Genomic DNA, 25,376 nt, shown 5'->3' with positions numbered 1-25,376 from the left:
TTGAGTATTCATCCTTTCTGATGGAGGTATATATGTTTCTGTTGTATATGTGAGCCATATCTTCTTTACCCATTCATCTGTTGAAGGGCATTCTGGCTCTTTCCATGGTTTGGTGATTGTGGCAATTGCTGCTATGAACACTGGAGTACCTGTGGTCCCTTTTTTCCCTGCATCTGTATGACCACTCTTGCCACTGTTGTTCAACATAGTACTAAAAGTCCTAGCAACAGCAATCAGACAACAAAGAGAAATAAAAGGTATTCAGATTGGCAAAGAAGAAGTCAAGCTCTCTCTCTTCACAGATGACATGATACTTTATATGGAAACCCCTAAAGACTCCAGCCCAAATTACTAGAACTCATACAGCAATTCAGTAATGTGGCTGGATACAAAATCAAAATACAGAAATCAGTTGCTTTCTTATACACTAACAATGAAAATACAGAAAGGGAAATTAGAGAATCTATTCCATTTACTATAGCACCAAGAACCATAAGATACCTGGGAAGAAACCTAACCAAAGAGGTAAAGTGTCTGTACTTGAGGAACTACAGAACACTCATGAAAGAAATTGAAGAAGACACAAAAAGATGGAAAAGCATTCCATTCTCATGGATCAGAAGAATAAACATTGTTAAAACGCCTTATACTGCCTAGAGCAATCTACACTTTCAATGCCATTCTCATCAAAATTCCACCAGCATTTTTCAAAGATCTGGAACAAACAATCCTAAATTTTTTATAGAACCATGAAAGACCCCAAATTGCTAAAGAAATTTTGAAAAAGAGACACAAAACTGGGGGCATCATGTTGCCTAATTTCAAGCTTTACTACAGAGCTGTGATCACCAAGACAGCATGATACAAAAACAGACACATAGACCAGTGAAACAGAGTAGAGAGTTCAGATACGGACCTACAATTCTATGGTCAACTAATCTTCAACAAAGCAGGAAAAAATTTCAGTGGAAAAGAGACAATCTCTTTAATAAATGGTGTTGGGAAAATTGGACAGCTATGTATGCAAAACCAAAACATGACCATTCTCCGTACACAAAGATAGACTCAAAATGGATAAAATACCTCAACAAGAGGCAGGAATCTATCAAAATCCTAGTGGAGAAGGCTGTAACCTCTTTGATATCGGCCACAGCAACTTCTTTCAAGATATGTCTCCAAAGACAAAGGAAACAAAAGCAGAAATGAATTTTGGGGACTTCATCTAGATCAAAAGCTTCTGCATCGCAAAGGAAACATTCAACAAAACAAAGAGGCAATTCATGGAAGGGGAGGAGATATTCACAAATGACACTACAGACAAAAGGCTGATATCCAAGGTCTATAAAGAGTTCCTCAAACTCAATACCCCAAAACTGGATACTCATGTCAAAAAATAGGCAGAAGACATGAACAGACACTTATCCAAAGAAGACATACAAATGGCTAATAGACACATGAAAAAAAAAATGTTCATCATCATTAGCCATCAGGGAGATTCAAATCAAAACCACATTGAGATACCACCTTACACCAGTTAGAATGGCCAAAATTAACAAAACAGTAAACAAGTGTTGGAGAGGATGTGGAGAAAGGGGAACCCTCTTCCACTGTTGGTGGGAATGCAAGTTGGTGCAGCCACTTTGGAGAACAGTGTGGAGATTCCTCAAGAAATTAAAAATAGAGCTTCCCTATGACCCTGCAATTGCACTACTGGGTATTTACCCCAAAGATACAGATGTAGTGAAAAGAAGGGCCATCTGTTCCCCAATGTTGATAGCAGCAATGGTCACAGTCATCAAACTATGGACAGAGCCATGATGCCCTTCAACAGACGAATGGATAACGAATATGTGGTCCATATATCTATGGAGTATTATGCCTCCATTAAAAAGGATGAATACCCAACTTTTGTATCAATATGGGCGGGACTGGAGGAGATTATGCTGAGTGATATAAGTCAAGCAGAGAGAGTCAATTATCATATGCTTTCACTTACTTATACAACTCAACACACAGAAAATAAATAAACATGGGGCATGTGGGTGGTTCAGTGAGTTGAGGATCCAACTCTTGATCTTACCTCAGGTCTTGTTCTCAGAGTTGTGAGTCCAAGCCCCAGTTAAAAAATGGGCAGAAGTCATGAATAGACATTTTTCCAGAGACATGCGGAGAGCCAACACAATTAAAAAGATGCTCAAAAAAATCACTGATCATCAGGGTAATACAAATTAAAACCACAGTGAGATATCACCTCACACCTGTCAGAATGGCTAAATTTAACAACACAGGAAACAACGGATGTTGGTGAGGATGTGGAGAAAAGGGAACGCTCTTACACTGTTGGTGGGGATATAAACTGGAAAAGCAGCAAGATTTTTGATATGCAGGCTCTAGGCAATTGTCTTCGTTCAGTCACACCAGCTTCAACAAAGAAACATGCTGCCAAATGTCTGCCACAATAAAATTATAAACTATTATATCTAATTTAGAGGAAATTTACAGAGTAAAAAAGCACAAATTCTAAATACTTAATTTTAAAAAGATGTTCTATTTTTCATAAAGAATTCAGTTCTGTGTAATATTAAAATCTTCCTCCATTGGAATAAATATCCACTGAAGTTGACTTTCATCACACAGCTCTCAGAAACTACCCTAGACTTTGCCTTCTAGCAAAATTGTAAATCCAGGGCTAATTTATGTAACTTCAGATCCCTTGTATTTTGCAGAGTTTGAAAAGAACAAGTTTAAAATTTGCCTTAAGAACTATTATGTATTTATTATTCTCCTCAAGGCACCTATCACCTCTTTGTTTCTCAGACTGTAAATAAAAGGATTTAACAGGGGGATTAATATTGTATAAAATACAGAATATATTTTATCTTGATTTTCAGCTAGTCCAGACCCAGGACGCACATACATGAAGAAGAGAGTGCCATAGAACAAAGAGACAGAGAGTAGGTGGGCGCTGCACGTGGAGAAAGCTTTGCTCCTGCCCTTTTCAGACTTCTTTTTCAGAATTGTGAGGAGGACATAGGAGTAAGAGATGATAATTGTCATAAAAGTGATAGATTGTATAAAGACTGAAAATATAAAAATCAGGAGCATATTAACTTTAGGATCAGTACAGGAAATCTTAAACAGTTGTAAAATTTCACAGTAGAAATAATGTATTACATTGGACTTGCAGAAAGTTAATCTAAATAATAAACTAACATGCATCATAGGATGAAGAAACCCAATAATATACGAAACACTTAATAATTGAATGCAGAAGATATTGGACATCACCACTGGGTAAAGCAAAGGTTTGCATATGGCTACATAGCGGTCATAGGCCATCACTACCAGAAGGAAACATTCTGTGTTGGCACTGGAAGCAAAAATATAAAATTGGGTGATGCATTCAACCAGGGATATCATATGATTGTTAGATAAAAAATTCATTAGCATCCTGGGAGTCACAGAGGATGAGGAACAAGCATCTGCAAAGGCCAAACTGCCAAGGAGTAAGTACATGGGGGTGTGAAGGTGGGGGTCCTTCCAAATAAGAAAAATTAGTCCAAGGTTGCCCAACATGGTAGTGAAGTAGATGACCAAGAACATCAGGAACAGGGGGACTTGAAGCCCTGGAAGATTTGTAAGTCCTGTGAGAACAAACTCAGTCACCTGTGTTTTGTTTCCATCAGATTCACTGAAGCTAATCACTGAAATGAAAGAATAAGAACACAGTCATAAAATACCATGAAAATAGTCACATTTTATTTGAAAATAAATTTATCTTCCCTGTTCATGTATCCCTTTTAATCAGAACATATACTTTTACATTTGAATATTCTATACAAACAATGTGTATTTGGACAACTGTCCCTAAAAATTAGGGGGAATATATATGGTATATATATGGAATTAATTACTATATAAGAGAAGTGGGCTTATTTTTTTTATTTGGAAAAAATTATTATAATTTAATAATCATCCTCTAATTTTAAAATCTTTAAAAATAGAAATAGAATTTTAAAAATATGCTAGGTGCACCTGGGTGACTCAGTTGATTAAATGTCCAACTCCTGATTTCAGCTCAGGTCATGATTTCAAGGTTGTGAGGTTGAGCTCCCCATGGGGCTTTGCACTGGGCATGGAACCTGCTTAGTATTCTCTCTCCCTCTCTCCCTCAGCACCTCCCCCAACTCACATGTGCACCTGAGCTCTCTCTTTCTGTAAAAAGAAAAAAATTGAGAACTAAATATGCTAAAGATTAGTTATCAAAACCAATCTCATACATTCTAAATAAAGTAGCATCTCCCTCAAATTAAGAACAGATTGAAATGCTTACTTTGACCATTATTATATGGTATTTTTTTGGAAACCGCAATACATCTAAGATATGAAAGTAATATAATAAAGATATAATAAAATGTCATAATAATGGTAGGAAATAAATTCATTATTTTTCTATCTTTATATTATTATACTAAAGAACATTATGACTTTAACAAGCACCAGATGAAGGATGAATACATATAGAATCACTAGATTTTTTTCTTTGCAAGCAAGGAAGAGAAATAAAAGGGAAATATATCAATTATAATAATTGTAAACTTTAAAATACATTGAAATATTTTTAAAATATGTGAGACCTATGTGAATTAAATAGTAAAAACTTACCAAAGAATCTGATTTTAATTTCTAAAAAAATAGACAGCCAATATGTTCTCAGATATGAATACTTAGTATTATAAATATGTCAGTAGAATTCAATTTATTTTTAGTTAGAACCCTAATTGCTTTTTAATGTGATAGCATAAGCATAAAATTCTTATAAAATAAAGGTATTTTGAGACAAGGAAAATATGAAAGTCAAGTATGCAGTAGTGTTAAAACATAAAGCCATTTAATAGAATGTAATGTGACATGGAAATAGGAAAATATAGTAGTAAAACCAAATAAAGACTCCAAAGATTGATTCAAGCGTATTTGTTGGAATTTAATATAGTACATGGATGATTTTTCAATTGAGAATGATGATTTATTCAACAAATATTATGACTATATTTGCCTATCTTGGAAAAAAGTAAGAATGGCTTCCTTTTCTATGCTTGCTTTAAATTGCAACTGGATTGTGGTACCTGGGTATCTCACTTAGTTAAGTGTCCAACTCTTGATTTCAGTTCAGGTCATTATCTCAGGGTCCTGAGATTGAGCCTTGCATCAGGCTCCATTCTCAAACTGGAGTCAGTTTGAGATTCTCTCTCCATCTCTGCCCCTTCCCCTGCTCTCTCTCTCTCTGTCCAAAAATAAATAAAATCTTGGGCACCTGGGTGGCTCAGTGGGTTAAGCTTCTGCCTTTGGCTCAGGTCATGATCTCAGGGTCCTGGGATGGAGGCCCAAGTCTACTCAGCGGGGAGCCTGCTTCCCCTCTCTGTTGCTGTCTGCCTATTTGTGACTTCTTTCTCTGTCAAATAAATAAATAAAATCTTTTTAAATAAATAAATAAATACAATCTTTTTAAAAATAAAAAATAAAATCTAAAATTGCTATTGGATCAAGGACTTCAAAGTAAAAAAATTAAAAAAAAACTTTCTAAGAAAATTCATAAAATAAATATAATCAAATATATTACAAAACCTTTGACTAGGGGTGCTTGGGTGGCTTAGTTATCTAAGCATCTGCCTTCCACTCAGGTCATGATCCCAGGGTCCTAGGATTGAGTCCCACATAGGATTGCTTGCCCAGTGGGGAGCCTACTTCTACCTCTCCCTATGCCTGCTGTTCCCCCTGCTTGTGCTCTTCTCTCTCTTTCTCTCTCTCTCAGTCAAATAAATAAATAAAATGAAAAAAAAAAAGACTAATATAAGAAAGCCATAACAAAGAAAGATAAAATATGGATATATTTAATCTAATGCTTAAATTCATGAAAATAGAGTATATATCAAATCTTTCACAAGATAAAAGATGAATAAGACTTTGGAAGAATATGTGTAATTAATTTAGGAGGTAAAATATTAGTATTTCTCAAATGCAAAGAAATATTATTTATTGGTAAAAAATGTCAAGTAAGTCAATGAAAAAATAAAAACAGAATTGAAAGGGCAGGTCACAGAAGAATATGCCAAAACATTCAATAAATGTGGGAAAAGATGTTCACATTTCCCAATACTCAAGATGTGCAAATAAAATAAGACATTATTTTTCATCTCTCAGATTAACAAAATCTACTGGTTGTCAGAATACGAAAAGATCATTCTCACACTTACTGGTAAAAATGTAAATTACTAACACTTTGAAAAATAATTTGGCAATTTTTTTTTAAATTTTCAGCATAACAGTATTCATTATTTTTGCACCACACCCAGTGCTCCATGCAATCCGTGCCCTCTCTAATACTCACCACGTGGTTCCCCCAACCTCCCACCCCCCCGCCACTTCAAACCCCTCAGATTGTTTTTTCAGAGTCCATAGTCTCTCATGGTTCACCTCCCCTTCCAATTTCCCCCAACTCCCTTGGAAATATTTTTTTAAAAATAAAAATGCACATACTTTTCAACTCAGTGATCCATGCCTTCAATCCATTCTATAGCATTAACATATCATTTCATAGGGAGAGAAGTCTACTGCAGCATTGTTCATGGTGGCAAAATACTGGAAATAATATGTAAACCGACAGGATGAAGCAATAGTTGAATGAATCCTTGTATAATCATACTAATCAATAGTATGGCAGTCATTTAAAATGTTATTGCTCTACCACTTTTCTCAAAGTAATTTCCATAATTATTAGGAATGTGAGAAAAGTAAGATGCAAAGAATTTTTTTAATATTATCCCTTTAAACACACTGGCAACAAAGTCTTAAAATTCCCACTCTGTATACCTACGAACACATCCACACATTTGCAAATGTATATTTGCAAATAACTGTATGAACAGAAAGCCTGTGTGAAATGATAGACCCTAGCTTGTTAATATTTATTTTCTGCTATAGGTGATAGGAGAATAATAAAACAAAGGAGGGAGAATTAAACAGAAGAATCAAAAAATTAAAATTAAAAGAAGAATTAAACAGAAGAGATCACAAGATATTTAGAAGGGAATGCACTTAGGTCTTAGATTCTTAGATCATCTACAAGAAAAAATCTGCCTGTAATTTGATGTGTAAATTCATTGTTTCTCAGAGTAAAATGAATAACCCAATTTTATATATTTACTTCCTGCTGATTAAAACACAAAAATTTTACCTATTTACCAAAATTGTATTGTTTGCCTTTAAAATAGGTACATAGGCAAGGTTTTTCTTAATGGTTCAACATTAGGGAGAAGAGTGGATTATTTTCTATCTTCTCTGAGAATAGAACAAGAAAATTTTATCTTTAAAAATTTGTCTTTGGGGTGCCTGGGTGGCTCAGTCATTAAGCGTCTGCCTTCGGCTCAAATCATGATCCCAGGGTCCTGGGATAGAGTCCCACATTGGGCTTCCTGCTTCACAGGAACCCTGCTTCTCCTTCTCACACTCCCCCTGCTTGTGTTCTCTCTCTTGCTGTGTTTGTCTCTGTCAAAAAAATAAATAAAATCTTTTAAAAAAATTATCTTTTAAAGTATGTACCCCTGAGAAGCCGTGGAGACATAATACATGCAGCACAGAGACTGACTGAAATGTCTCCTCTAAAAATTGTCCTTAATGGACACTGATGGCAAGTCATTTAATTTCCAAGGGGGAGGTTTTGTTCTGAATGAGCCTACTCTGATTCCTTGACAACTTTAAACCCATACTTGATATACCCTATTTTCCTAATTAGTCAAGGGTTATTAAGGACTTGGATTTTTTTATACCTATCTATCTATCTACCTATCTATCTCTATATTATATATATTTATATGTGTGTATAAGTATATATATTTTTTATATAGATGATAGATAGTTGTAGATATACACTCTGTGTGTGTGTGTGTGTGTGTCCCTATGAACACACACACACATAGATATATACACACATATACCCATTTGGAATTAAGAGGCTGAACAATATTATCAGTGGTGACTTTAGTTATTTTTTCACAATTCCATTAACAAATTAAGGAAGTTTAAGCAATATAACTTAATTGTCCTTAGCCTGACAAAGAAATTTGTCCATAATATGAAATAATCTTTGAAACTTTTCATTTATCATTGTTTTTTTCATTTGTCTCATTTTTCTTTTATCTTGTTACTATTAAAAAGAAATATCATATGTGTCTCTTCAACAGTCAAACATTTAGTACTCATGACAAGCATCCAGAATTGTCTATCTTGAAGAGAAACAGAAAATCTCATAGGGTTGCTAGGATTTTCATTTCTGACCTGGATATTTCATTATCAAATAAGCAAATTGAAAACTACATATAATGGAAATTAGATCTTAGTGCTCTCGCTCAGTTTCTTTAAGTCTTTTGGAGAGTGAGGAATGATGGGTAACTTTAATGAAATATGGTGGGTTTCCAAAGGAAAAACAATGTAAATTTCCCTCTACCATACTTTACATTGTTGGGGCCAGTCATCTTTATGAATTACCAAACTGATGAAGCTGCTGGCTGTTTTCATGTCCACAGCTGTACTTCATCTTGGAAACTTTAAATGAAGAAAAGTGGAAGGAGCAGAATGAAGCAGTGATTACTTGGCAAAGATTTTCCTTGGAAACCTCAACAGTGGGGACATGTTTATTTGTACTCTTTTTGAAATCTATTCATGAAAAAGAAAAAAAAAATAACTTTGGAATTCCCTCAGTGAAAGCTACCAATGGATTCCCTGTAGGACTCAGGTGAAGCTGTTCTACTGGGCATTGGAGCTAACCAGGGAATAACACAGACACACCAGGTGTGACAATTAGAAGCACACTTTGTGTCAATGGAGTGCCCTGCAAGGGCGACTTGACAAACTGCCCCTGAGCAGTTTTTAGGTCATATGACTTTCCTTTTTCTTATTTCTCTTGATGTTGTCACATTCCAACCACCTGATAGTGTCTTTCAGTGTCTCTAAGACTCATGAAACTCAGAATGTACAGATCCAAATTCAGTCTTTTCCAACACTATCACCAAATGTGGCCTCATCCTGCCTTCCTATTTACAGTTAATGGCATCATCGTTATCCCATTTTTAAAGAAAGAAACCTGATATTCATCCCTTGAAACTGAATTCCCCGTTGAAACCCTGTCAAAACTATTATCAAACCCATGGCTTTTATCTCCTTAATATCTGTTGTAACCATCCACTTCTCTCAAAAGTCTATCATCCACCTAGAATACTGACATAACACTTTCCTAATGTATGTGCACTTTCTAGTATTTTCTCCTACCACTGTCTGCATTTGGGCCAATGTCACCTTTATAAAATACCAAACCACTAAGATCAGCACCATTCTCACACCCATGGATGCAACTGCATTTAAACCCTTAAATATAACTTATGATCACTCTTAGAATAAAGATCAAAATCTTTAAGCCTGTATATCCCTTCCCTCATCCTAAAATTTATCCTATTATCCTCTATACAAAAGTTCAGTCTGATATAACTAATATCTTCATTTAGGTGAATGACTCTGATATTTCAGAATTGATCTAAAGAGCTGAAATTAAAAATCAAAATTACAGTTAATTAAAAAGTTAAAATATCAATGGCTATCAGACACATGAAAAAGTGTCCATCATGACTAGCCATCAGGGAGATTCAAATCAAAACCACATTGAGATACCACCTTACACCAGTTAGAATGGCCAAAATTAACAAAACAGTAAATAAGTGTTGGAGAGGATGCGGAGAAAGGGGAACCCTCTTCCACTGTTGGTGGGAATGCAAGTTGGTGCAGCCACTTTGGAGAACAGTGTGGAGATCCCTCAAGAAATTAAAAATAGAGCTTCCCTATGACCCTGCAATTGCATTACTGGGTATTTACCCCAAAGATACAGATGTAGTGAAAAGAAGGGCCATCTGTACCCCAATGTTTATGGCAACAATGGCTACGGTCGCCAAACTGTGGAAAGAACCAAGATGCCCTTCAACAGATGAATGGATAAGGAAGATGTGGTCCCTATATACTATGGAGTATTATGCCTCCATCAAAAAGGATGAATACCCAACTTTTGTAGCAACATGGACGGGACTGGAAGAGATTATGCTGAGTGAAATAAGTCAAGCAGAGAGAGTCAATTATCATATGGTTTCACTTATTTGTGGAGCATAACAAATAGCATGGAGGACAAGGGGAGATGGAGAGGAGAAGGGAGTTGAGGGAAATTGGAAGGGGAGGTGAACCATGAGAGACTTTGGACTCTGAAAAACAATCTGAGGGTTTTGAAGTGGGGGGGTAGGAGGTTGGGGGAGCCTGGTGGTGGGTATTAAGGAGGGCACATATTGCATGGAGCAATAGGTGTGGTGCAAAAACAATGAATATTGTTATGCTGAAAAGAAATAATTTTTTAAAAAAGTTAAAATAGCATGACTTTTGTATGCAGTGTTGATGAGGAAAAAATTCAGAGTTTGTCTGTTTTTCTAATCTTAGTGTAATTGTAATTTTATTTTACAGATTTTCTGTACTGTAAAATAGAGAAAAAATATTGGGGCATCTGGGTGGCTCAGTCGGTTAAGCATTTGACTATTGATTTTGGTTCAGGTCATAATCTCAGGACCCAGAGATTGAGCCCTGCTTTGGACTTGCATGGAGCATGGAGCCTGCTTCAGATTCTCTCTCTCATCTCCCTCTCCCCTCTCCAGCTCTCTCTCTTTCTCCCTCTCATAAAAAAAATAAATAAATAAAAGAAGAAGAAGAAGTAAGTCCTCCTTAAAAAGTGGCTGAATTGCCAGCATTTCTCCATCCCATTAGAACTCTACCTGACATGCTGCATCTGTGAGAGGAGTACACACACCCTTTTGTGATAAGGCTGACAGGGCTCAAGAATCCAGTAGAAGTCTGACAGTGCCCACTAGTTGGCAGTACATTTTCTGCAGTAATCTGAACAGGTCATAAGATCTTCAAACAGGTCATAAGATAATGAAAAACAATAGTTATAAACTTGTCCTTCCACTGTCTTGGACATAGTAAAGCATAACAAAAAAATCTGATCTAGGTATGAGATAGTAAAATCCTGAGTTTCTGGCAGATAATAGGATTTATGGCTCAGCTGTCTTGAGCTGCAAAGGCTTCCTGTGATAAATACCTGTGATGTAGTAACCATGAGATTCACCCAGTGAAAAGGGAAATTATGCTATGGGTAGTTTTTTGGATTATGCAAATTTAATACCAAGGGCTTTATAGTTTCTTGTTAGAGTAGTAACTCTTAAACTCTTGGCCACAGAGACTTTCTTACCAGTTTAGCCGAAAGCTTCATTCCCCCCACCCTCCTTCAGAATAACCCAATTCTCTCTTACTCAACCAGCGTCAGGGCCTTCATTCCAACTTCAGACTTTTGGTGTTGTTGACTTGTATCACCATTTTATACAACACAAATCCTGGGCCTGATGACTGCACCAGACTCCTGAATTCAGTTAATTAATGAAGTCTCTTTTTCCCAGGTGGTAGTTTGTTGAATATACATAGAGGAAGCCTGGTGTGTTAAAATGAGAATTGGAGTTATAAGGAACTGCCTCTGTTATTTCTGTGTCCTATAGCACTACCACTCCTCATTTGCAAAAAATGAAGTTGTTTGACCAAAGGATCCTAACTGCTTTACAAAGCTACTCTTCATTGTACCTGGAATTCTAAGGATTTTTTGCTTTTTGGGATCTAGGACCACTTAGGAATTAGGAAAGTAGAGATGGGAAAAAAATGTTTATTCTTTCTTGATTTGGCTGTAATTCAGCTCCCCCACCCCCTTTTTAGTGTATCACTGAGAGTGGGAAGGTAGAAATTTATGGGATAGATTTCCCTATGTAAGAAGCAACCTTATTCCTAACTACTAGAAGAAATAAAATATCCTTCTAAATAAGTATGTTCCATGCACTGAGTTTTTAATCTTTTCTTCAGACCTTGGATCAATGAGAAAGTGACATAGCAGCAACTTTAAGTTTTATTCTTCTCCCTGTAGCCTAGAATACTAATTAATATTTAACATATTGACATAAATTCACCCCACAATATTTCCATTGAACTGCTATAATTTTGTCTCAGTACAATGAAATGTCCTGGAGAAATCAGATCAGTCCACTATTGATAGGGCAGTTTTTCTTAATGATGACATTCATAGAAACAAGGTTCCATTAGGTTGGGTGATGGGGTGTGGAGGTAGATTTACATTTATCACCTAATTTTCCTTTTTCTCAGATTTCTTAGTATGGCTAGGGCATCATATTTCTTCATTGATAATGTTGTCTAACAGTCCATGGGCATGCCCATATATAAGATCATGCATTCAAATATAGTTCAGCTCTTACCAAGTTACTCTAGTCAAAAATCTTCCGAGTCCTTATTGCAACTTGAATAAAGCCCCAAATCTTCAGCCATTCCAAACTTCTTCAAACCTTTTTTTCCAACCTACCTTTTCAAGTCCATCTCCAAAATTTACATGCGCCAAAGCTACAAAAGATATTCAGATATCTTAGGGTAATGAACAATCTCTAATAGATAATTTGTTTTGGGTTTTTTTTTTAAATTTTGCTTGTTTGTTTGAGACACAGAGAGGGGGCAGAGGGAAAGGGAGAAGCTAAACAGGGAGTCTGACACAGGGCTCCATCCCAACACCCTGAGCATGACCTGAGCCTACTGCAGACTCAACCAACTGAGCCACCCAGGTACCCCATCTAATAGGTAATTTGTGATGAATTCTAACATTCAACAACTTATTTCATACATGTCAAATGTCCATTATCATTTCTTCTATCAGTTTTATTACAAATAGGTAATATTTCCTCTGCTATATGATCACTGATTTACATCATAAGATGACCACTCATCTGGTCCCTACAGAAATTTTAGTACTTTTGAGTAACTAGCCTTATTAATATCATAGTCTCAGATATTTTTAACTAAACATGGCATTCATAGTGACGATGTAAGCCATAGTCACATGACCTGATCCCATGCATTAGTAGGCATGAATGGATGTATATAGAAATAGAAAAAACAGAAACAATAAAAAAAATGATGAGAGGACTATAGATTGAAAGGTCATGAATTATGTGACTTCCTGAATCCACTGTTGCCAAGGTGGTACCCACACATAATACCAACTGAACACCTAGTCCCACAGACCTACTTTGGGTCCAGTGGAAGCAGTGGTATAGAAGGCACATAGAGTTTAATAGACTATTCTCCAGTATAAACACTGATTTATAAACAGAATTTTCTGTAAAAATGTATATTAAGCAATATAGAAAAACTGGGTATTGCTATCTAAGAATCATATATAGGAAAGAAATATAGCCGAAACAGAAAAACATCATTCATTTGTTTAGACAAATATTTTTATATTTTTATTTTTCATGAAAATACAAGAATATAAATAACGAAGTCAAAAAGCATACAATAGATACCATGCTCTAAGGAAAAAAGCATAAAGACATAGGAAAATATAAGAAAGTTTTTAATTTAATCAGTCTCTCTAAAATGAAGCATCATTATTAGAAGACCAATTAGAAGCCTGAAAATTTTCAAGTGGTTTGTAATTACTATAAAATAATTTGGGAGTGCCTAGGTGGCTTAGTCTATTAAGCCTCTGACTCTTGATCTCAGCTCAGGTCTTGATCTCAGGGTCCTGAGTTCAAGCTCCATATTAGGCTCCACACTGGGCTTGGAGCCTACTTTAAAAAAAAATAATAACTTTGTACAAATAGTAATTCTAATAATGATTTTTTTCATTGATACTATCTGTCAGAATAAAAGTGGCAACTATTACTTATCAGAAATTTTTAACTATTTGTGAAACTTATTGCTAGGTATTTGTCTATGTGCTTAGACAAATATTTTAATGTTAGCAGGGAGGATACTTATTTAAAAGTACTTTTTTAAGTGGCTGTAATTACCTTAAATTGCTATCAAAACTTTTGTTTTTAAAACTCATGAACTTGGTATTATTTAATCACAAATAATAAAAAGTCTTACAAAGCAAGAATAATGCAAGTGGAAATGGTTTGGTTTTATGAAAGGCTTTTAAAAGACTACATCTGCTTCAGTTTCCAAAAGTGCTATTATTGGAGGTAGAGTTCTCATGCATTTACTCATTCAATTATTATCTACTGAGATGATGATATAATAGTAAATGCAACTGAAATATTGCTTATAATAGTAAATGCAACTGAAATAATCAAAATCATACATTCTGACAAACTATCTGGGTATTTAGAAGACTAAATTACTTAACATCATCAACGATATTTTTATGACATAATCATATAAAGTTTACACATTTTCCATTTTTTCAAATAAAAAATCTATTGAATGTTATCAATATGCAAGATGTCCTATTAGGTGTCATGCTTATTTAAATAAAAATTGAAAAATAGTAGGAACATTTTATTTGAGAAACAAATATTCCTCTCTCATTTTATTAGTCCACCTTAAATTTGTTTCTTCTGCTGTATAAAAAGAGATTTAGCAGAAAATTGCAATAATGTACAGCAAAGAATACATTTTGTCCTACTCTTCATCTGGGCCAGATTCAGGACTCATGAATCTGAAAAAGAGCATTATAGTAGAACAAGAGAACAGTGAACATACAAGCACCACTGTGGGGAAGGCATAGCTTCAGCCTTTTTCATAATTCTTTTTCAGTATGGCAAAGAAGACATGGATGCAAAAGACTTAATTGTTCAGAGGAACGAAATTTGAATAGAGACAGAAAACGAAAAGAATCAGTGCATTAATAGATTCATTTTTTTGGAAATTTTATATGACAACAAGATTTCAAAGTAGAACTGATGTTTTATGTTGGACCCATAGACAGTTCACATAAGTGAAAATTCCATATGAGCAATGAGAGGCAGAAAGTAAAAAAAAAAAAGTAAAATACTCAGCAACTCATTCAGTTTGGAAGAAAGCACAATATAAAATACAAATGCATACAATATCAATAATAAAGCTAAAATGAAATCAACAAATTCAACTCTAAATATAAAAACTAGAAGAAAAAAAATATTATAAGAGGACCAATAGAAAAAAATTTAAAATATGAGAAATTAATGAATTAGACAAGAGCAAAGTTAGATATGATTTTTAAAATCATAACCTAGTTCTTGTAAAACACCTACAAAATAGAAAAATTACTAGTTAACTTTAATTTTTCTAAGTGGAAGAAAAAAATAAAATGATAAAAGGGAAATAACCTTTCAAACCCAATAAATGTAAAAACCACTATGTGGGTCTTTGTCTAATTCAAGGCAAATATATGTCAAAATCTAGATGAAATGAATAGTTTTATTAAGAAATAAAATCTAGAATTTTGTTCTTAATGGCAAACAATAGGAAGTCCTCAACAACTAGAACAAAGTAAAATTAAAATACTCTGGACTTAAGCAAGTTTGTAGATCTAATTCCTTCTATCAGTTCACAAAGTTACCTTTATCACAAAGATACTATGAGCCAGATCCAAAATGTGAAAAATTCTACAGGACAACTAAACCAGTTTCTTCAACAAATGACATTAAAAATGGAGGAAGAGAAAACTGTTGTAGATTAAAAGAAATTTAAAAACCCATCAAAACCAATTATGTACTATACAGTGGTTAACTGAAAGAACTAAAAAAAAAAATAAAGACAGACAGACATGATACATAATTTTTAAAAAATCATCAAAATGCACTGGCTGTACTTTGTTTAAATCCTGATTCAAACAAAGAAACAACAAAATTTTTGAGACACATTGGGAATATTGAACACATTAATATTAAATAATGTTAAGCAATTAATTTTGTTATGTATGATAACTGTACTGTGGTTATGTTAAAACACAGTCTTTTTACTTAGCATTAATGTATTAAAAGGTTAATAATTTTTTAATAATAGTTTGTGGATTTAACAATTCTGTCATGAAATATTGCAGAAATTAGAAACATTATGTAGGGCAATACACTCAAACTTAAAAAAAATTTTGAGATGCATATATGGAAATAAATTTTTTTTCTCAAAATAATAAGAATTTAAGAGATTGTAAGAGAATATAACAGTAAATTATTGGAATAGAGCTCTAACCAACAGTAAAGAAAATGTAATAGCAAAAATCAATCCTAAATTATGAAATAAAGATATCCTGTATTATTGTTAACCACCAAGAGAGTAAAATTAATCAGAATTTTCTGCAGTAAATAGTATTTTTCAAAAGAACACATTCAGTTGTCTATCTTTTTTAAAAAATCATTTGTCAGTGAAAACCTGTAGACCTATAAAAATAAATTGAATATTTTCATTTATATTCATGAGTCAAATAATAAATTTATGTTTCTTACTATGTCTTCTTAGACAAGTGTTTTGATGTTCATTGGAATTATAGGAAAAAAATCTAAATATAAATTTTAAAATACTTCAAAAAGAAGACCTTTTTCACTCCTGCTTCAATAACTAGAATTTAATTTTTATTTTCTATGAATCCTCCTTTCCTAAACAGTGATTAAACAAACAGACTTCTCAAGGAACATAATTAAGTCTTCCCCAAAAAAGAAAAAGGAATCTATATCAATTCTATTATACTGAAATAAATTAGTCTATGTACTAATATAGTCCTGTCACTGAATTAGAAGTAAATTGGTGGCTGAGATCATAAGAGCCTAGTCTCAGCTTTGAGACCACTATCTCAATTTTTCCTCTACATCATATACTTAACCAGTTTCTCATCCTTGCTTTCTGCTTTGCCTTCTATCTATTGTAAGGATAGCAACGCAATCCCTATGCAAATGTTTACCAGGCTTACTATTGCAAACAAAATAATCATATAAATAGAGTACAGGATATCTATAATATTTGAGAAAGATTTATCTTGAAATATTTCCAAATCAGAAAATTCCTGAATACCATTGTATTATAATGTTCTGTGTGACAGTTAGTATGTGCACTTTTAGATATGGGAAGTTTTAAATTTTGATGCTCCACTATTTAATTCAAACCAACTTCCTTTTTTTTAATTGTTGTTACTAAGATGCACCAATTTTTAAATATTTTTTATTTAAATTCAATTAATTGACATTAAATATTAGTTTCAGAGGTTGAAGTCAGTGATTCACCAGTCTTATATAATACTCAGTGCTCATTACATCACTTGCCCTCCTTAATGTTCCATCACCAGTTACCCTACCTCTCTACCTCCCTCACCTCCAGCAACACTCAGTTTGTTTCCTATGATTAAGAGTCTCTTATAGTTTATTTCCCTCTTTGATTTTGTCTTGTTTTGTTTTTCCTCTTTTTCCCTATGATCCTGTTTTGTTTCTTAAATTCCACATATGAGTGAGATCATATGATAATTGTCTTTCTCTGACTGACTTATTTTGCTTAACATAATACCTTCTGGTTCCATCCACATCATTGCAAATGACAAGATTTCAATATTTTGATGGCTGAGTAGTATTCCATTGTATATACAAATACCACATCTTCTCTCTCCATTCATCTGTTGATGGACATCTAGAAGATGCACCGATTTTTTAAATCTCGTTTTTCTTAATTTTCCTCATTTTTATTTCAGAAACATTTTTTTGCCAAAAATCTAAGGTTTTTTTTCATTTTATCATGTTGTGGTAAGCCATCACAGAGTTTTATTAACATGCAGATCTAGTTCAGTGAGCAAGGATTAGTCATGAACTAAATGATTCCCACTTACATAACAGCCTGTTACTGTCAGTTATTAAATGGAATTTGAAGGAGTCCCTTAAAGATATCAAATTTTCAGACTAAATGTTCCCATAAAAAAATTACAATATTTTTAAATAAATCAACTTTGGTAATATGAGTCATAACTGGACCCTCATCCAAGTAAACATTGTGTTAACCTGAGTTCGTTCACCCAGTGCTCAATAACTACACTGACAACTAGATCTTTAGGAAAAGGGCAAGACCATGGCTAATCTGCAAGACTTATTTACACGAAAAGTGAAAAGAGAAACAATTTGAAATTTCCTTTGGGAACTGTTAACTTCTTTGTAGCTCTTCTGAAGTCACCTATAACCTCTTAATTTCTCACATGAATCAGGCTGTGCAGAAAGCCAATTGTATACGAAATATTTATCAGTTGAGTGCAGAGTCTATTGGACATTATCACTGGATAAAGCAAGGAGTTAATATGGCTACATAGTGGCCATAAGCCATGACTACCAGAAAGAAACATTCTGTAGTTGCATGGAACCAAAAAAATAAATTTGGGGAATGCACTCAGGTAGGGATTTCATTGCATCTTGTCTAAGAAATCGGCCTACATCCTGGGTGTTACAAAGGTTAAAGTGCATGCATCTACAAAGGCTAAACCACCAAGAGAGAAGCACGTAGGCATGTGAAGATGGGAATCAGTCTGAGGCTGCATTCCATAATGATAAGGTAGATGACCCAGAACATGAGAGAAATGAAGGAACTGCAGCCGTGATTGCTCTGTAAGTCCTGTGAGGACAAACTCAGTTACTAGAGTCTTGTTTCCTTCTGACATATCCACACCTGATCACTGTAATGAGAAAATATGTATCAAAGAAATTTACTAAAGATAACACAAAATAATGACATTTTGTTTGCAAATTACATTGTACCTTAGTGTTGTTTTCCACCTAATTAGTAATATTTTTTATTTTTATTATGTTATGTTATGTTAGTCACCATACTGTACATCATTAGTTTTTGATGTAGTGTTCCATGATTAATTGTTTGTGCATAACACCCAGTGCTCCATGCAATCAGTGCCCTCCTTAATATGCATCATCAGATTCACCCATCCCTCCATCCCCCTCCCCTCTGAAACCCTTTGTTTGTTTCCTGGAGTCCATAGTCTCTCAAACTTAACTTTCAGCCTATAGTAAGATGGTTTAAAAATTCTTTAAGTATCTAACCCCAAAATTGAAAAAACCTGAAATAAATGCAAATTTTAAGGCAATATTAAAACTATGTGGAAGACTATCACAAGTAGAAGAGATGCAAATATAAAACTCTTGTATGTGGAAGAGAAATAGACTAATAACTTTTACATAGGTATGACCATGTAATAATTTTTACTACATAAATTCATAAACAAAGGGAAAGGACAAAAACATATTTGAAACATATTCTGCATATGTAGGGTTAATACTTATAACACACACATACACATACACAACCTCTTACAACTAGGTAAAAACAAGTTAAATAACCCAATGGAACAAATGGGGAAAAAATACGAAGAGACATGTTTATGGGAGAGTAAGTTGACTTGGCCAATAAATATATGAAACAATGTTCATCCTCCATATTCATTAGGAATATTTTTAAATTGATACATCATTTTCAGTTGTCAGATAGGCAATAAACCAAAATGAGAGATAATATCTACTGATAACAGAAAAGTGATAAAAAAGCATTTATCTGTCAAGATTAGAAGTTTATATAAACTTTGATCACCAATCATTTTTATTAATTAATTAATTTTATTATGTTCAGTTAGCCATTATACAGTACATTAGTTTTTGATGTAGTGTTCAATGATTCATTAGTTGTGTGTAACACCCAATGCTCATCACAACATGTGCCCTCCTTAATACTCATCACCCTGTTACCCCATGCCCCTCGCCTCTGTAACCCTTGTTTGGTTCCCAGTCTCTCATGGTTTGTCTCCCTCTCTAATTTCTTCACATTCAGTTTTCCCTCCCTTCCCCTATGGTCCTCCACACTATTCCTTACGCTCCACATATGAATGAAATCATATGGTAATTGTCCTTCTCTGCCTGACTTATTTCATTCAGCATAATCCCTTCCAGTTCCACCCGTATTGATACAAATGGTAGGTATTCATCCTTCCTGATGGCTGAGGAATATTCCTTTGTATATATGAATCACATCTTTATCCATTCATATGTTGAAGGTCATCTCGCCTGCTTCCACAGTTTGGCTATTGTGGACATTGCTACTATAAACATTGGGGTGCAGGTGCCCCTTCTTTCCACTATTTCTGTATCTTTGGGGTAAATACCCAGTAGTGAAATTGCTGGGTAGTAAGGTAGTTCTATTTTTAACATCTTGACGAACCGCCACACTATTTTCAGAGTGGCTGCACAAGCTTGATTTCCCACCAATAGCATAGGAGGGTTCCCCTTTCTCCCCATCCTTGCCAACATCTGTCATTAAACGACTTGTTAATTTTGGCCATTCTAACTGGTGTAAGGTAGTATCTCATTGTGGGGTTTTTTTATTAACATATACTGTATTATTAGCCCCAGGGGTACAGGTCTATAATACATCAGGCTTATACACTTCACAGCACTCACCATTGCACATACCCTCCCCAATGTCCATAACCCAACCACCCTCTCCCTGCCCCCCCACATCCCAGCAACCCTCAGTTTGTTTGTGAGGTTAAGAGTCTCTTATGCTTTGTCTCCCTCTCCATCCCATCTTGTTTCATTTTTTCCTTCCCTACCCCCCAAACCCCCCACTCTGCCTCTCAAATTGCTCCTATCAGGGAGATCATATGATAATTGTCTTTCTCTGATTGAGTTATTTTGCTCAGCATAATACCCTCTACTTCCATCCATGTTGTTGCAAATGGCAAGATTTCATTTCTTTTTATGGCTGCATAGTATTCCATTGTGTGTGTGTGTGCGTGTGTGTGTGTATGTATACCACCTCTTTTTTATCCATTCATCTGTTGATGGATATCTATGTTCTTTCCATAGTTTGGCTATTGTGGACATTGCTGCTATAAACATTCAGGTGCACGTGCCCTTTTGGATCATTACATTTGTACCTTTAGGGTAAATACCCAGTAGTGCCATTGTTGGGTTTAGGGTAGCTCTATTTTCAATTTTTTTTTAAGATTTTATTTATTTATTTATTTGACAGACAGAAATCACAAGTAGGGGGAGAGGCAGGCCGAGAGAGAGAGAGAGAGAGAGGAGGAAGCAGGCATCTCACTGAACAAAGAGCCCAATGCAGGGCTTGATCCCAGGATCCTGGGATCATGACCTGAGCCGAACGCAGAGGCTTTAACCCACTGAGCCACCCAGGTGCCCCTATTTTCAATTTTTTGAGGAACCTCCAAGCTGTTGCCCAGAGTGACTGCACCAGCTTGCTTTCCCACCAACAGTGCTTTCCCACCAACAGAAGGTTCCCCTTTCTCTACATCCTCACCAACACCTGTTGTTTCCTGAATGGTTAATTTTAGCCATTCTGACTGGTGTGAGGTGATATCTCACTGTCTTTTGATTTGAATTTCCCTGATGCCAAGTGATGTAGAACACTTTTCATGTGTCTTCTGGATGTCTTCTTTGCAGAAAAGTCTGTTCAGGTCCTCTGCCCATTTCTTGATAGGATTATTTGTTTTTTGGGTATTGAGTTTGATAAGTTCTTTTTACATTTCGGGCACTATCCTTTTATCTAATATGTTGTTTGCAAATATCTTCTCCCATTTTGTCAGTTGTCTTTTGGTTTTGTTGACTGCTCCCTTTGCTGTGCAAAAGCTTTTAATCTTGATGAAGTCCCAATAGTTCACCTTTTCCTTTGCTTCCCTTGCTTTTGGCGATGTTTCTAGGAAGAAGTTGCTGCAGCTGAGGTCAAAGAAGTCCTGCCTGTGTTCTCTGTAACATGGATGGATTCCTGTCTTACACTGAGGTCTTTCATCCACTTTGAGTCTATTTTTGTGTTTGGTGTAAGGAAATGGTCCAGATTAATTCTTCTGCATGTGGCTGTCCAGTTTTCCCAACACCATTTGTTGAAGAGAGATTGTCTTTTTTCCATTGGACAGTCATTACTCCTTTGTCAAAGATTAGTTGACCATAGAGCTGCGAGTCCAGTTCTGGGCTCTCTATTCTGTTGCATTGATCTATGTGTATGTTTTTGTGCCAGTACTATACTGTCTTGATAATGATAGCTTGTAATAGAGGTTGAAGTTTGTAATTGTGATGCCACCAACTTTGCTCTCTTTTTCAACATTTCTCTAGCTATTCGGGGCCTTTTCTGGTTCCATACATTTTAGGATTATTTGTTCTATTTCTTTGGAAAAAATTGATGGTATTTTGATAGGGATTGTGTTACACATGTAGATTGCTTTATGTAGCACAGATATTTTCACAATATTTTTTCTTCCAATCCAGGGGCATGGAACATTTTTCCATTTCTTCGTGTCTTCCTCAATTTTTTTCATGAGTACTTTATATTTTTCTGAGTACAGACTTTTTGCCTCTTTGGTTAGGTTTATTCCTAGGTATCCTGTGATTTTGCATGCAGTTGTAAATGGGATCAACTTCTTAATTTCTGTTTCTTCTGTCTTGTTGTTGGTGTAGAGAAATGCAACTGATTTCTGTGCATTGATTTTATATCCTGAAACTTTCCTGAATTCCTGTACAACTTCCAGCAGATTTGGAGTGGAGTCTTTTGGGCTTTCCATATAAAGCATCATATCTGCAAAGAGCGAAAGTTTGACTTCTTTGCTGATTTGGATGCCTTTAATTTCTTTTTATTTTCTGATTGCTGAGGCTAGGACTTCTAGTACTATGTTGAATAGCAGTGGTGAAAATGAACATCCCTGCTGTGTTCCTCACCTTAGTGGAAAGCTCTCAGTATTTCCACACTGAAAATTATATTCCCTTTAACGGATGAATGGATAAGGAAGATGTGGTCCATATACACTATGGAGTATTATGCCTCCATCAGAAAGGATGAATACCCAACTTTTGTAGCAACATGGACGGGACTGGAAGAGATTATGCTGAGTGAAATAAGTCAAGCAGAGAGAGTCAATTATCATATGGTTTCACTTATTTGTGGAGCATAACCAATAGCATGGAGGACAAGGGGCGTTAGAGAGGAGTAGGGAATTTGGGTAAATTGGAAGGGGAGGTGAACCATGAGAGACTATGGACTCTGAAAAACAGTCTGAGGGGTTTGAAGTGGCGGGGGGGTGGGAGGTTGGGGTACCAGGTGGTGGGTATTATAGAGGGCACGGCTTGCATTGAGCACGGGGTGTGGTGAAAAAATAATGAATACTGTTTTTCTGAAAATAAATAAATTGGAAAAAAAAAAGAAAATTATATTCCCTATGGGTTTTTCATAAATGGCTTTGATGATATTGAAGTATGTACCATCTGTCCCTACATTTTGAAGAGTTTTGATCAAGAATGGATATTATACTTTGTCAAATGCTTTTCAGCATCTATTGAGAGGACCATATGGTTCTTGTTCTTTCTTTTATTAATGTATTATATCACATTGATTGATTTGTGGATGTTGAACCAACCTTGCAGCCCTGGAATAAATCCCACTTGGTCGTGGTGAATAATCCTTTTAATGCACTGTTGGATCCTAGTATTTTGCACTGTTGGATTGCTAGTATTTTGGGGAGAATTTTCACATCTGTGTTCATCAAGGACATTGGTCTGTAATTCTCCTTTTTGGTGAAATTTTTGTCTAGTTTTGGGATTAAGGTAATGTTGGCCTCATAAAATGAGTTTGAAAGTTTTCCTACCCTTTCTTTTTTTTGGAACGGTTTCAAGAGAATAGGAATTAATTCTTCTTTAAATGTTTGGTAGAATTCCCCTGGGAAGCCATCTCACCTTGGACTCTTGTTTGTTGGGAGATTTTTGATGCCTGCTTCAATCTCCTTACTGGTTATGGGTCCATTCAGGTTTTCTATTTCTTTCTGGTTCAGTTTTGGTAGTTTATATGCCTCTAGGAATGCATCCATTTCTTCCAGATTATCAAATTTGCTGGCCTATAGTTGCTCATAACATGTTCTTATAGTTTGTATTTCTTTGGTGGTGGTTATGATCTCTCCTTTTTTGTACATGATTTTATTTATTTGGGTCCTTTCTCTCTTTTTTTGATAAGTCTGACCAGGGGTTTATCAATCTTATTAATTCTTTCAAAGAACCAGCTCCTCGTTTTGTTGATTTGTTCTATTGTTCTTTTGGTTTCTATTTCATTGATTTATGCCCTGATCTTTATTATTTCTCTTCTGCTGCTGAGTTTAGGCTTTCTTTGCTGTTCTTTCTCCAGCTCCTTTAGGTGTAGGGTTAGGTTGTATACTTGAGACCTTTCCTGTTTTTTGAGAAAGGCTTGTATTGCTATATGTTTTCCTCTCAGGACTATCTTTACTGTGTCACACAGATTTTAAACAGTTATTTTCCTTATCATTTGTTTCCACGATTTTTTTTTCAATTCCTCTTTAATTTCCTGGTTGACCCATTCATTCTTTAGTAGGATGCTCTTTACCCTCCATGTATTTGGGTTCTTTCCAAATTTCCTCTTGTGATTGAGTTCTAGCTTCAGAGCATCATGGACTAAAATATGAAGGGAATAATCTCAATCTTTTTAGTACCAGTTGAGACATGATTGGTGACTTAGGATTTGATCTATTCTGGGGAATGTTCCATGTGCACTAGAGAAGAATGTGTACTCTGTTGCTTTGGGATGGAATGCTCTGAATAGATCTGTGATGTCGACCTGGTCCAGTGTGTCACTTAAGGCCTTTATTTCCTTGTTTATCTTTTGCTTGGATGATCTGTCCATTTAAGTGAGGTGGGTGTTAAAGTCCCATACTATTGTATTGTTTTCAATGGGTTTCTTTGATTTTGTTATTATTTGGTTTACATAGATAGCTGCTCCCATGTTAGGGGCTGAGATATTTAAAATTGTTAGGTCTTCTTTTGGACAGTCCCTTTGAGTATGATATAGTGTCATTCCTCATCTCTTATTATAGTCTTTTCTTAAAATCTAATTTATCTGATATAAGGCTTGCCACCCCAGCTTTCTTTTGATGTCCATTAGCATGATAAATTGTTTTCCACCCCCTTACTTTAAATCGGGAGGTGTCTTTGGGTCTAAAATGAGTTTCTTATAGACTGCATATTGATAGGTTTTGGGTCTTTTTAATCCATTCTGATACCCTGTATCTTTTGATTGGGGCATTTAGCCCATTTGCATTCAGGATAATGATTGAGAGGTATGAATTTAGTGCCATTGTATTGCCTGTAAGGTGACTGTTACTGTATATTGTCTGTATATTATTCAATATTGTATATTGTTCCTTTCTGGTCTACTACTTTTGGGCTCTCTCTTTGCTTAGAGAACCCCTTTCAATATTTCTTATAGGGCTGGTTTGCTGTTTACAAATCTTTTATTTTTTGTTTGTCCTGGAAGCTTTTTATCTCTCCTTCTATTTCTTTTTAAGATTTTATTTATTTATTTGACAGAGAGAGAGAGAGATCACAAGTAGGCAGAGAGGCAGGCGATCGTGACATGAGCTGAAGACAGAAGCTTGTATGTCT

The 25,376-nt window shown here is 35.1% G+C and overlaps 1 protein-coding gene and 1 pseudogene across 1 annotated transcript; both read right to left on the bottom strand.

Annotated features, from left to right (window-relative positions):
- Positions 1-2,766: 2,766 nt before the first annotated feature.
- LOC122910037 (olfactory receptor 5AC1-like) lies at positions 2,767-8,593 on the bottom strand. The gene is made up of 2 exons (XM_044254789.1): positions 8,545-8,593; positions 2,767-3,704 (listed from the first exon to the last, which is right to left on the bottom strand). Exons 1-2 carry the CDS (start codon positions 8,591-8,593, stop codon positions 2,767-2,769), a joined length of 987 nt encoding a protein of 328 aa, XP_044110724.1.
- Positions 8,594-18,112: 9,519 nt separating this feature from the next.
- On the bottom strand, positions 18,113-18,580 carry LOC122910036 (annotated as a pseudogene).
- Between the last annotated feature and the right edge of the window lie 6,796 nt (positions 18,581-25,376).

The sequence above is a fragment of the Neovison vison genome, chromosome 6 (assembly GCF_020171115.1).
Source record: "Neovison vison isolate M4711 chromosome 6, ASM_NN_V1, whole genome shotgun sequence".
Classification (NCBI taxonomy): domain Eukaryota; kingdom Metazoa; phylum Chordata; class Mammalia; order Carnivora; family Mustelidae; genus Neogale; species Neogale vison.
This window is presented reverse-complemented; position numbering and strand designations above follow the sequence as displayed.